Here is a 13,073-nt window from a genome sequence, read left to right on the forward strand (position 1 = left end):
TCAGTGGGGTTCGGGGCGAAGCCCCGATGCCAAAAGCGTTTTCTTGCATTTTTCACGGCTGAAACGCCTTCTCCTGACATTTACAGCTCATTACTTATTAGTGGTGTTCGGGGCGAAGCCCCGACGCCAAAAGCGTTTTCTCGCATTTCTCACTGCAGAAACGCATTCTCCTGACATCTACAGCTTATTATTCATCAGTGATGTTCGGGGCGAAGCCTCGACGCTAAAAGCGTTTTCTGGCATTCTTCACTGCAGTAACGTATTCTCGTTCCTTACAGCTTATTATTCATTCTATTATAAAGTGCCTGTTGAATAATGAGAAAAATATTCTAATATGAATTTATAGTCCCTTAATACAATGCAAATAAAACCGATTTGTTCTTTGAAAAGATTAGATACCCCACATATTTAGATTAAGGTTTTGAGGATCGCCGCCGAAAAAAAAATATTCGATTAATATATTCAATGAAATTTTAGCATACATTGTGAGTTATAGTCCTAAATTTATTTAACTAGAAAAATATGAGATAGAGTAAAGGTTGGAAAAAGTCGACTAGGAAAAGATTATCTGGCTTTTGAACTCATCTCAACCGTGATTGTAAAATTTCGTTTGAATTATAACTTTTCCAAAGCAAAGTCTTTCTTAAAATAGTTATGATAAATTCATGTCAAATTACACAAACTCTGTCTGGAAAGGGCAAGGGCGGTAAAATGAAAAATTATAATTCTCGCTCCTTTTTATAATTTCTGCTATTGATTGCATTTTGCATTAAATAATAGGGGTTGGGCGACTCGATATAAGAATTTACTTTATAGCATATATAAATTATATTAGTGACAGATTTTTTTAATTTTGTAATTTCTTACTATAATACAAAAAGAAAAAGTATTGGTTTGTCCGATGGGGGGAAGGGGATTGCATGTATCGCACTTCCACCTGTTTATATTATATAGATATTCGACTAATTTTGTTCATATACTATGATTTCTCCATGAAAGTGGGACCATCCCTCCCCACTCAAAGGGTTTAGATGGGAAGGGCGGTGGAGGTATTCGCTCTTCCCCTTCCAATCGGCCAACAGGTGAACGAAATTATATAAAGACCGGTTAAAATACCAAAAACAAGTTTTAATCATATAGATATTTAATTGATTCTGTTAGCAAGCTGTGATTTCTACAAATAAATAGGACCGCCCCCCCCACTCGAAAGTTTATGGTGGGGGGGGCGGATTGATGCCATCGCCCCTCCCGACCCTACCAAATCGGCCAAAATACTAGAAAGGGGGGGGGCGAAATAATCTAAAAATAGGTTGAAATATAAATAATTAGTACATATTATTAACATAAGTAATAAATTCGCATACAAATTGTGTGAATTCTATACTATAATTCGTCCGCCCCTTCGGGGGGGGGGGTCGGCCGAGTGGGGGGGGCGATCGCCCCTACCGCCCCCCCCCCCCTGGATCCGCCAGTGGTAAATACTTCAATCTTTATTAACCCTGAAAACACTATCGTGTTTATAGTCCTCCATTTTTGGTTCCCCTCTCCTTTCAACACGCATTCGCACCATTCCACATTGACACTAAGATACACTAAGATACGCTCGTAACAATGTGTGTTTGTGTGTGTTTTAATATTGTCCAAAAACAAAAATAGAAAAAAAAAACTATGCAATGTTTAGTTCACACGATAACGATATATGAAATTGATAGTACCTTCAACTAGAAAAGACAACCGACGATGAATGCCCGCCCTGTGCGTTTCCCAATCTCACCTACAATTATGGGGTTGGAGGAAGCAAGTCAATGTCATGGTCTCAGACAGGACTATGACTTTTCATAGTTAGTATGTTTTACGTGTTTCGGGTGTTCTCTATGAGTTGAACATCTTTACATCCTAGCCCAAACCTCCCAACACGATGGCGGAGAATTGCGGCGAGCATGATTCGAACCTGCGACCACCAAGCTGATATGTCCCAAGCATATACCACACGACCAGGTAGTCATCCGTAGTAAGCAATATGCATACGTGAAATAGTCAAAATATTAAGAACTTTTTTTCAGGGGGTAGAGAGAGAGAGAGAGAGAGAGAGAATGTGTACTATATATACTATTATATAGTAAGTGATTAAAAACTATGTTTATTATAAGAATGCTTTGTGTTTCATAAATTAACGACAGAACCTCTCGCTCCAAAACTTATGCGGCAAAAAAATAAATAAACGGCTGCGCAAAAACGTGTTAGAGATTTTAAAGGCACACGTAGATCGATCTACATAGGTAATGTACTCTATCGTCTTATAATCATTCTCGTAATCAGCTAAACATCTTGTAATAAAAATTGTAGATGAAAACTTGTTTTAAAAATATTTTGTTTACATTATTTACATTCTATTCAACTTCCTCATATTCGTTCTACAACAGTCTTTGTCCATCGTGATGGCCGTTTTTACTGTATGCATGGTTGTCAAGGAAACGTTAATCCAACCAAATGAATCTCCAGACGTCATAAATGGACCAACATACTCAACACCTTCAATTTGGGTTGCCAGATTGGTCGAGATTTTAAGCTTTGTAAGTTGTTGTTTTTTTGTGTGTGTATATTTTCTAATTTAGAAATATTCCTTATGGGGAAAGACCACTACCCTCGTTAAAGACAGTTTGTGAACACAAACTCAAAATCATCCCCCGAAGTGGTCCACCCAAGGAAGGTAAAAAGGCAGGTTTCAATACTTTCAGAAAATACATCAGAATGAAATTCTATCAAAGACAAATGACAAGCAGACCAAAGGATAGATGAAAGTGAATGTGAAGTTAGCCTAACTGATGTCTTATAATTAATATCTAATTGTTTTGTAAAAGGTCAATCTCTTATTCAAATCCTCAAGAAACATTTCCGTAAAAAAAAAAATAATTCCTTTAGTTACTTTGGTTTAATATTTAACTACCCCTCCCACCACCCGAAAAAAAAAGTTTACGCTCAGACCTTTCCATTTTGCCTCATTATATTTAAGATGTGTCTCTTTATTCCCCACCAACATTTAGTGACGTTAATAAGTATGAAAACTCAGGTGTTTATTCCTAGGCTTTGACTGGTGTCATTGTTCATCTGGAGAGAAAGAGCTGTATTGTAACCTCAGGAGTTCTCTTCGTCTATTGGTTGCTATTTTTAGTCTGTGACGTTGTCCCGCTCTACACCTACGTCATGATGCAGGTAATCTTATTTTTCATTCACAAAATTACCTCTACCTTCCTTTGTAATTGGTTTTTTAAATTGTGATATTTATTGGCTCTATTGTAATTAGTAAAATTCCGTCATGTTTGTGCATTACCCGAGTTTAAAAAGTCACTTTTTTACAAAATAGTTGATTGAACATTTTCTTGCTCACTCTGTGTGAATACCGACTAAGCAGACGTCAATCGGAATATCCAGGAATGTATATTTAAATTTGTTAAACTTTACTCGTTTCATTGAATAACCGCCAAGTCTCTAACCTGCAGCGAATTCAGAACAGCGCTGCACGGAAATATCTACTCAAAGCAAGATGCAATTCGCTCCTGCTCCGCTACACTCTACTGGCTCCCAGAATCGACTACAAAGTGGCCATACTTTGTCATCAGCGCATCAATAACAATGAAATGCTCTTGTACGTTACGCCCCAAAGAGATATCCGCGCTTCTAGTTGTGACTCGATTCCCACCTGTGGGCATTTTCAATACATGGGCGACAGTTTTGGAGCTCGCTCCCCATTGAGCTCAGACAAACCCCGTGTTTCACTACATTCAAGAAGAAAATTAAGAGCTACCTGTTCAAAACTTTTTTTTTTAAATGTGTTTGTCATCCTAAGTCTCGTTGTTATGTCTTATATGTTCTCGAAGCGTCTTGATGCTACATTAGGTTTGTCAACAACGCTATATTGTATTGGCGTTGGCCTCCTTCAGTCGTGGAACAACAGCGGCTCAACACGTAGAACACTTGTTCATGTGCTGTAGAGCCCTATTCTGAAGAGACTTTCCTTTCCACATACAAAGCAGATGAAGATGGCATTTAGTTTGGGGGTAAAAGTACCGGGCATTTTGGCTTTCTTTTCTGCCAAAGCTGTCTGGGGCGCTGTAGCTGAGTGGTAAATCGCTTGGCTTCCAAACCGAGGGTTCTGGGTTTCAATCCAGATGAAGACTGGGATTTTTATTTTCGAGATTTTAGGGTGCCTCTGAGTCCACCTAGCTCTAACCAGACATTAGTGGGGGGAAAAGTAAAGGCGGTTGGACACAGAAACAGATGACCATCAGATGACATCATCTGCCCAATAGAGCTCTGAAAGGGAAGCTGTACTACTTTACTTTTTCTTCCAAAGCTGAGGCCAATGCAATATTTTGCTTTCTTTGTCACCATCTCTCTCCACGTAGTACGGACTAGGGCTATGTCTTCCCAGTAGTCAACATTTATGTCCACTATTTAAAGGTTCCATTTGATTACAATACCTGTCGAAGGTGAGGGCGGGAATTTTTTCTTGTCCTAGTCGCATGTTGTCCATAGAAAAGCGGCGTTAGCTGAATGTGGTGAATATACTGGAGAGACCTCAACAAGCCAGTATCTCGGTGTTGCTTATTATGTCTTGCCACGTAACTTTTAGGTAGGAGTAGTCCTCTCGTAATGCTCTGGCAAGAAACTGGATCGTAGCCTCCATCCAGATCTCAGATCTCTCAGAGTTGGGGACACCTATGCAAAATGTGACCATGTCTTCTCGCCATAGGGAGTTGAAGTTCGGCCGTCAAACACTCTGAACTATTATCGATTTTATTTTTCTGCCCCTCCTAGCCGCTACCATAGATCATCGCGATCTGGATTACTTATATGCTTCCTCATGATTTGTCTGAGAAGCACTACCGATAAAGACCCCACGGTCTCCGATAGCTTTTTTTTTGCCCACTGTGTTTATTATCTACAGATTTACAAGGAAAATTTGTTTCGATTTATCGGAATGGTAGCTATTCTGACGTTTGCTACGAGCCAACTGGTACTGAACAGCATTGTGGACATGCAGTTGAGCACTATCAGCGGATTAGTTTCAGCCGTGAGTTTCTTTTTTTTTTTAAATTATCAATCTTTATTTTTTTTTTAGAGAGGTCATTTATTGTCACTTATCTCTTTCTAGTTTACTAAAAAGTTATTCATTTGTAAAATAGATTGCTCATAGTGAGACTAGACGTCACTAAGTACTCTTGGATCAAATGTTAATATATTTTTTTTCTTTTTGACAGCATTATTGCCCCGAAGCGTCTTCATCTTTTCTATCACAGATAACATTTTCATGGATAACAAAGTCAGTCTTCTTTTTTTACAAAGCTTATATCAACTCTGTCTGTATGTCTGTCTGGTACAATTCTTGTACACGTTATTCTGTCTTTATATTGTCTTTTGGGACCACATCAACTTCTTGCATTTAGCCCACCCTGGAGCTTATCTCGTATTAAACTCAAATTTAAAGTCCTTTCTTACATTAATAATGTTTTCGAAACCTGTGATAGAGGAATAGCGTGGCTGTGTTAGTCTAGATCTGTACCAATGTAGCTCCAATGCACTGAGTTTACATACTTTTTTTTCCCCACCAGACTAATGACCACAGGATGTAAGCGAGCTTTGACATCGGCAGATCTTTGGCAGTTGAATCCACAAGATTCTTGCGAAACAGTTGCTAGTCGTTTTACTCGGCCGTGGCTTATGTTTTATAAATCAAGCAGGTAAAACAAGCCAGGTTTATAAATAACCTAGACTTAAGTAGACATAAATTATTTGCATTAGTTCAGACAATAAACATCCTCCAGTTGTTGTTTTTATACTCTCTTGGTAAAATGTGTTATATGAGCTTGAGGTAATCTTCTCTGAGTCACTTGCACATAATTTTACATAGTTTATGTTACTGGGCCATTGTCGGAAAATAATTTGCTCAGTTTAATTGTTTTATAGTGTTATATTAGTGTTATATATATATATATATATATATATATTAGATCAGCGCGGTTACCAACCTTTTAAGCTCGGCGACCCCTTTTTACAATTCCTCACTTTGCTGCGACCCTCCCCCCCCCCCCACACACACACAGCGCAATAGAAGAGTAGGCAATAACAATCCATATTTTCGATGGTCTTAGGCGACCCCTGGCAAATCGTCAATCGACCCCCAAAGGGGTTGCGACCCACCGGTTGAGAACCCCTGTATTAGTTAGTTCATTAGGCTGTCCGTTACATCATCATCCTCGAGTCTTTTATTTGTGTAGTGTAGAGGGAAGGGAAAAGTGAGCTCGATTTTCGACAATGCCACAATTCCTCCCATTCATAAGCCATCTGCATAACTTTGCAGGGCCGGCCTTAGGCATAGGCAAACTAGGCATCCGCCTAGGGCTTCCGTTTACAGGGGGCCTCAAAATAATTTTTTTTAAAGCTTGATTAGGTTTTCAATAAATTGCGTAATTGTTTTTTTTTTTGCTGATTAATTATTTTTCTATTTCAATTGGGGCCACCAAAGTCACTTCACCTAGGGCCTACAACTATCTAAGGCCGGCCCTGAGATGTATCCACTTTTCCCGTTGTCTAAGTAAAACAAAAAGATAGTTGGACTCAGTGGCGTCACTAGGGTCGGTGTCTCCCGGTGCGGTAAGCTCGGGGTGTACCCCCCCCCCCAGTAAAAAATAATCTCCCCCTATAAAAACAAACAACTATTGTTTATTTTATTTATTTATGTTGAACAATAAAACTTTTATTTAATTAATTGATGGTTACACACGAGAATAGTTTTCGATTCTATTTTAGAATGTCGCTGTCTTTGATATTTTATCAAAAGTTATTACATAAATTAAAGATTTACAATTATAGAATTGAGAAACATTTAGTTGGACGTATTTTTTTTTTATTAGAGATTATTTAAGAGCTCCTTTCGGAAAATTATACTAGTGTTTCTCAGCTGCTTCCGAAAAAGGCAAATCAAGCACTGAACAGGTTTATATCTTGAGAAAAATAGTCTAGCAAAGCAGAGAATCCCAACAAAGGATGTTTATCAGATTTGTAGATTTAAAATAAAGTTGGATAGCCTCCATCGGAATCACTCTGGAAAATAGCAAGAAAATAAGGCAACTGGCAACTATTTGTCCATATTCAGCGACATGTCTAAAGCAAATCAAGCTGCTGTGTCACAACAGACGCTGGAGTTCTTCAACATCGAGACGGATATGTGATTATGGTGTATCTTATCCCCATTTCTCTTTCTTGTAGCTCTAGACGATACCATAAAAATACATTAAACAGGCTGCATTCATGTCCTCATGAGGTAAACCAAACTGAGTTGGATTTTGCAGACTACATAGCATTACTTTGAAATTAAATTAAAACAATTAAATATTTACACGAGAAGACAGATAAAGTCGCCCTCAAAGTTATGCATATTGGATGTAGGTTACCCTATACCCGATCATCATTGGTCATAAAGATCTTGAATAAATAGAAAAGTTAACCTATTTAAGCAGTATTATCTCAAGCGATGGAGATGCATATCATGGTGTTGCATGCAGGATTGGAAAGAAGGAGCAGTTTTTCAAAAAATACGGCCTATCTGAACAAACAAATCAATTAGCCTGGAGTATAAAATCCACCTCCACCTACTCAATACATAGTCCCAATGGCCACCTACGCTTTGAGACGTGTAAGTCAGCCTTAACACGAAAGTTAAAAAGAGGAACGCACAAACATGGCCGTCCAGTCTAACATGGCGTTACACCTTTTTAGAAGTCCTGAATCTCTTGGGCACCAGCTGAAAAGTGGCTGTGAAAGTCGCCTTAGACTAATTTCTGTATTGAGAACTTGCAGCCCTATGCGTCGAATGGTTCTCGAGGGGCTGAATTCTTTGTGTTTCTCAACATTTTACAATAAAAAAATGTTACTTTCACCACTCAAACGGTCAGATAGGATATTTGGGGCAGCGCCTTAAGATCACTCAGAAGTGTCCGGGGCGATCCACGGCGCAAAGCGTTTTTCTACATTTCTGAGCTTCAGAAACTCTTTCTCCTGACGTCTACAACGCATTATTTTTTATCATAATAGAAGATTACAAGTCAAATAGAATTAAATTAAGAAGGTTTGGGACATATTGATACTAAAGTTTGATAAACAATTGAGGTAGCAATTTTTTTTTTAACTTGCATTTTAGAAAAATGCATTTCTCCTACTTGGGTGTCACGCCCTGGTGGGTGTCTTATGGTGCGTCCCGCACCCCCTAGAGACGCCACTGAAACTTGGACAGTCCAACAATTTTTGTTGGCCTCCTTGTCTGCGTGCTCCCTCTCCGGTACATTAAATGATAATCTTGTTCAAGCGTATCAGCGTTGTCAGAACATCCCTGCTTTCATAGAATCAGTAGCTTATGGGATATAGATTCATCTCGGTCCATGCAATTCAAGTATGCAATGATACACAAGAGATGAACTTATGTTAAAGTATGTCTAACATTTTGTTGTAAGGATGCTACATTAAATAAAGGGGTTCAACGTGACATGCACACTTGGAGCTCTATCTCCGGAATTCACTACGTAACAGAACCAGATGGATGAATTTCCAATGAAACATAAAATGCTGCCAACTCCTTTTGTTACCGACCTTTAAATGGACGTCTCTGCTGATGTCGCTGTGAAGGTCTGTACAGGTAAAAACGCTATGCATGAGCGTTGTTACGTCAAATTATGCATTTTGCCCTAATATTAACAAATAGTAGGCCACGCCCCTTTTGTGCGTTGGACTATACAGCCCTATTGTACTAGTTGAGGGCGTGAGACATTGTTGTAACAAGCTTAGAAGGCTGCGATCGTATTCCCCCCTCCCATCCCAATGCAAATTTATGCCGTAGGAGTCAAGCGCCGCCCTATTAATTGGCCTGAGCTTATTTGCTTTGTCTAATTATTAATTACTTTTGCTGGGTTTTTTTTTTAGTATAATCATCACAGTTGAGGTTCTGTCATGCGTAGGGCGTAATTATCTTCTCTTTTGAAGTAGCATTTATAATTTATAAGACAATATCATATACAAAACTTATAAGACTTATAATTTCGTTAGCTCTCAGTCTATATTTTTGAGTGTCATTTGTTATATTAGTATTTTAAAACTCGCAGGGGCCTATTGTTGATTGAATTCTTGAACATAAGCACTTTTTTCAATTTAATTGTATTTATCGCTCAACAAGAGCTAAAAATATAAACGGCTATTTTTTTATTTATTTTTGAAAAAATGTTTTAAAGACTAAATTTATAACGTATTTTGTTGATCATTACTAGTTTGTTTAACTATTTGTTTAACCTATGCGTAACTCATTTATTACAGTCGGCTGCTAAGCCAAGTACGTAAGCTCTAAAATAGTTAACTTATCCTTTTTCACGTTCGCATATAGGCCTACGTCAGAAAAATAGCTTAGATATAAGTCTAACAGTAAATGTTCATTAAAATAGACCTATAATAAGGCTTTTCTTCCGAAGATTAATGAGGAGTACAGTATTACACAACACGTGATTACGCAGTCCTAGATGTGACCTTCATATTTTGCCATATCCAGCGCAGACATTAGCCTATTTTTGTCAGGTGGTCGACTTAGGTTCTCTTTTCGACGTCTAGTAGCGTTTACGTCTTACAACGGCCGCGGAATACACATGAGACCAAAAGAAAATCCACTGCCGATGACAAAAGACCTATATATGCAATGTTTTCTAAATAAATTACTTAGCACTAAGAGAGTCTCTGAGATTTGCAATGAATCATGTCAATTATAATGTTTAATATCTAAGTATTAAAACATGTGCCAACTAGGCCTACAGCAGAAACGAGTAGGCCTACTAAAGTAGCCTACCAACAATTGAGAAGCCATCGTCTTTATCAGAGGAAACAAAAATTTATAGTTACACATTTTTCACTTAAATTATATGTGTAGGGCCCTAGCTTCTCCGCCTCCCCACAATAAAGTCTAAATGCAGGTAAGCTCGGCTTGAGGGAGCTATCAACTTCTCTCGGCGCGTGCCAGGTGTCGATTAGGGGAAAAACCTTTAGATATTTGGTTAAGCTCATTTAGCTGTGAATATCAAATAAACGGCCGTTGACCAACTGGTTTGCAGACATGGATGTTACGGTGCGGTTTCCAGTGGTAAAGATATTCACAAAAAAATCAGAAATGCAGGGAAATTATTGCAAAGTATAGGGCGCTTTAACTCAAAACCCAGGTAGATGAAGCTCGTTAGCAAGGGATAGCACTAATAGCAGTTCATCTAACAAGTCCGAAAATTAAGCAACCGCTGCCTTGCAGGTGATCAGGGATGATCGGCTATGAGATCACACCCAGAAAGAAAAAAGGCCGAAGTGTGAATCAATGGGCATTCTGGCACATTGCACATTGACCGCTGCCAACATGTTGATTCAGATGTAGATCTATGTTCACAGTCAACAATAAACAAACAACTACCATTGGTGTCATGGCGGAGAATAGTACTTATTATCTTGAACGAGTGCACCTTTGCGCACCATATCAACAGACACTCAATCTCATCTATGTTTGAACTTCATTAACGATTCTAATAGATATTGTGTCTTGCCTGTGGAATCCCTCCGAGCATGTAAGGGGGTCGGGCTCTACGCCTCGAAGGAGCCCAAACAATCAAGCTGTAGGTTCTTCTATCTCTGCCTGTGGAGCCAGAATGCGGAGGGAAAACAAAAGAAGCACTAACAATATTTCTAAACGAGAAAGAGACAATGTAGCTTGTATCCAAGAAACTCGCCTGAATTTATAGTTACGTTACGTTTCACCATTAGAGGCTACACTTCTACACTTGTACCAGACCAGACAGAGAAAACATTCCACGCCCACTCTTATGAAGAATGACATTCCAACTACATTCAAATATTAATCGTACCTGTTAGTTAAGTAACTAATACTTCAAAGTTAGTAGGTGGAAGTCCTAGAGGGTTAAACTGTTTCTTAATGTATTTATTAAAAATGTTTTTTTCCAGGTCAAACAAAACACGTAGATCTACTAGGCATAGCTGTTTTGTTAAGGCTAATTCAAATCATGGGTCTACATTGGTTGAACAGATTCATTTTAAGAAGACACGAATTTATGGTAAAATAATCATAATAATAATAAAATCATTTTAATTAAGTTAAGTCATTGACTAATAACGTTTCTACATCTGCAATCAAAGTTTGTGAAGGTAAATAAAGTTACAAATAATATTTCACTTTATAGATCTAGTATACACAATAGCTATGACTATGACAAGACATCTTTCTAATATCTATAACATTGGATGTTTTCGACCGGGTGATAATATTTACTTGATAGACTCTATATCATTTTTAAGACAACTTTAATTATCAGTCTCTCGTACATTCTTATCTTATATAATACAGACGTTACTTCAAAAAAGAAGATGATTACGTCCTACGCGTCATGCATTTAGTCATGCATATTAACCAATGACTTAAATTCTGCCAAGTCACTGGTTTTCCTGGCTAGCTCAGGCAACCCATTCCATGCTCTAATAGCACTAGGGAAGAAGGAGTATTTGTACAAATTTGTCCTAGCATATGGGACGAGGAATGTGCCTTTATCTTTGTGTCTTTCAGAGTATTTTATTAAATTTTGTTTTTGTATTTGAAGATTATGATTCAGTGTTTTATGTATGATTGCTACTTTACTTTTGAGCCTTCTGTCTTGAAGGCTTTCTAAATTTAGTGATTTTACTAAAGGTGTTACTCTAGTCAAATGTGAATATTCGTTTGTTATGAATCTCACTGCTCTATTTTGTGTCTGTTCCAGTTTCTTAATGTTTTCTTGAGTTGAGGGGTCCCAAACGGAGGATGCATATTCTATTATTGGCCTAACCAAGGTTAAGTAACATTTTAGTTTTATGTTCTTATTTGATTTATAGAAATTTCTTTTAATAAATCCTAATGCTTTGTTTGATTTTTTTGTAGTTTCATCAATATGTGGATTCCATGATAGTTTTTCATTTATTATAACACCTAGGTATTTTGCGTTTTTAGTCTGTGATACTGGTTTGCCATGAATAAGATAAGTGGAATTAATTTGTTTTAGTTTTTTTGTTACTCTTAACAACTGACATTTTTCTGGGTGGAAAGACATGCTCCAATTTGATTCCCATTTCTGTAATTCATCTAATTCTCTTTGTAAAATATCTGTGTCTTGTGTTGTTTTTATTGTTCTATATATTATGCAATCGTCTGCAAATAATCTGACTTTTGTTCCTGAACTAATGCAATTTGGTAAATCATTTATGTAAATTAAAAATAGTAGTGGACCCAAGACTGTACCTTGAGGTACACCTGAGTTTACTGTTATCGGTGTTGATTTAGAGCCATTTATTATTACAGTTTGTTCTCTCCCTATCAGAAAGTCTTTAATCCACTGATGCAGTGGACCATTAATGCCGAAATATTTTAATTTTTTAAGCAAACTATGGTGGTGAACTTTGTCAAAAGCCTTAGAAAAATCTAGTAAGATAGCATCTATTTGTTCACTATTATCTAAACCTTTTGAAAAATCATCAATTAGTCCTATTAGTTGTGTTTCACATGATCTATATTTCCTAAAGCCATGTTGGTATGGTGTGAGGACATTATGTTTGTCTAAGTGGTTTATGATGTTGCTACATATTATGTGTTCTAGGATTTTACATGTGATGCTGGTAAGTGATACTGGTCTGTAGTTCCCTGGGTCAGATTTTTCTCCTTTTTTAAATAGGGGGGTGACATTAGCTTCTTTCCAGTCCTTTGGTACTCTGCCCTGGTTAAGTGAAGCCTGAAAGAGTATTTTGAACACTGGGGCTAGCTCATTACTTAGTTCTTTGAGTAATCTAGCTGGAATACCATCAGGTCCAGAAGCTTTATTTGGTTTGGTGTTGGCTAATAGTTTTTGAATTCCATTTTCTTGTACTACTATATCTTCTATGTTGTCTACTTGGTTCAAATTCAGTAATATGTCTTTGTCTCCTGGGGCTGAGAATGCTGATGCAAAGTATTTGTTTAG

At 37.6% G+C, this 13,073-nt stretch overlaps 1 protein-coding gene across 3 annotated transcripts in view; it reads left to right on the top strand.

Annotated features, from left to right (window-relative positions):
* Positions 1–13,073, top strand: part of LOC106057451 (multidrug resistance-associated protein 1-like) — a 56,625-nt gene that overhangs the window by 15,323 nt on the left and 28,229 nt on the right. For all 3 annotated transcript variants that reach the window (XM_056007996.1, XM_056007994.1, XM_056007995.1), the window contains exons 3-8: positions 2,424–2,573; positions 3,085–3,213; positions 4,949–5,074; positions 5,262–5,323; positions 5,613–5,741; positions 11,035–11,144. In XM_056007996.1, the coding sequence (XP_055863971.1) occupies positions 2,424–2,573; positions 3,085–3,213; positions 4,949–5,074; positions 5,262–5,323; positions 5,613–5,741; positions 11,035–11,144 (706 nt within the window). The remainder of the gene's footprint in view (positions 1–2,423; positions 2,574–3,084; positions 3,214–4,948; positions 5,075–5,261; positions 5,324–5,612; positions 5,742–11,034; positions 11,145–13,073) is intronic.

The sequence above is a fragment of the Biomphalaria glabrata genome, chromosome 13 (genome assembly GCF_947242115.1).
Source record: "Biomphalaria glabrata chromosome 13, xgBioGlab47.1, whole genome shotgun sequence".
In the NCBI taxonomy this organism is placed as follows: Eukaryota; Metazoa; Mollusca; class Gastropoda; family Planorbidae; genus Biomphalaria; species Biomphalaria glabrata.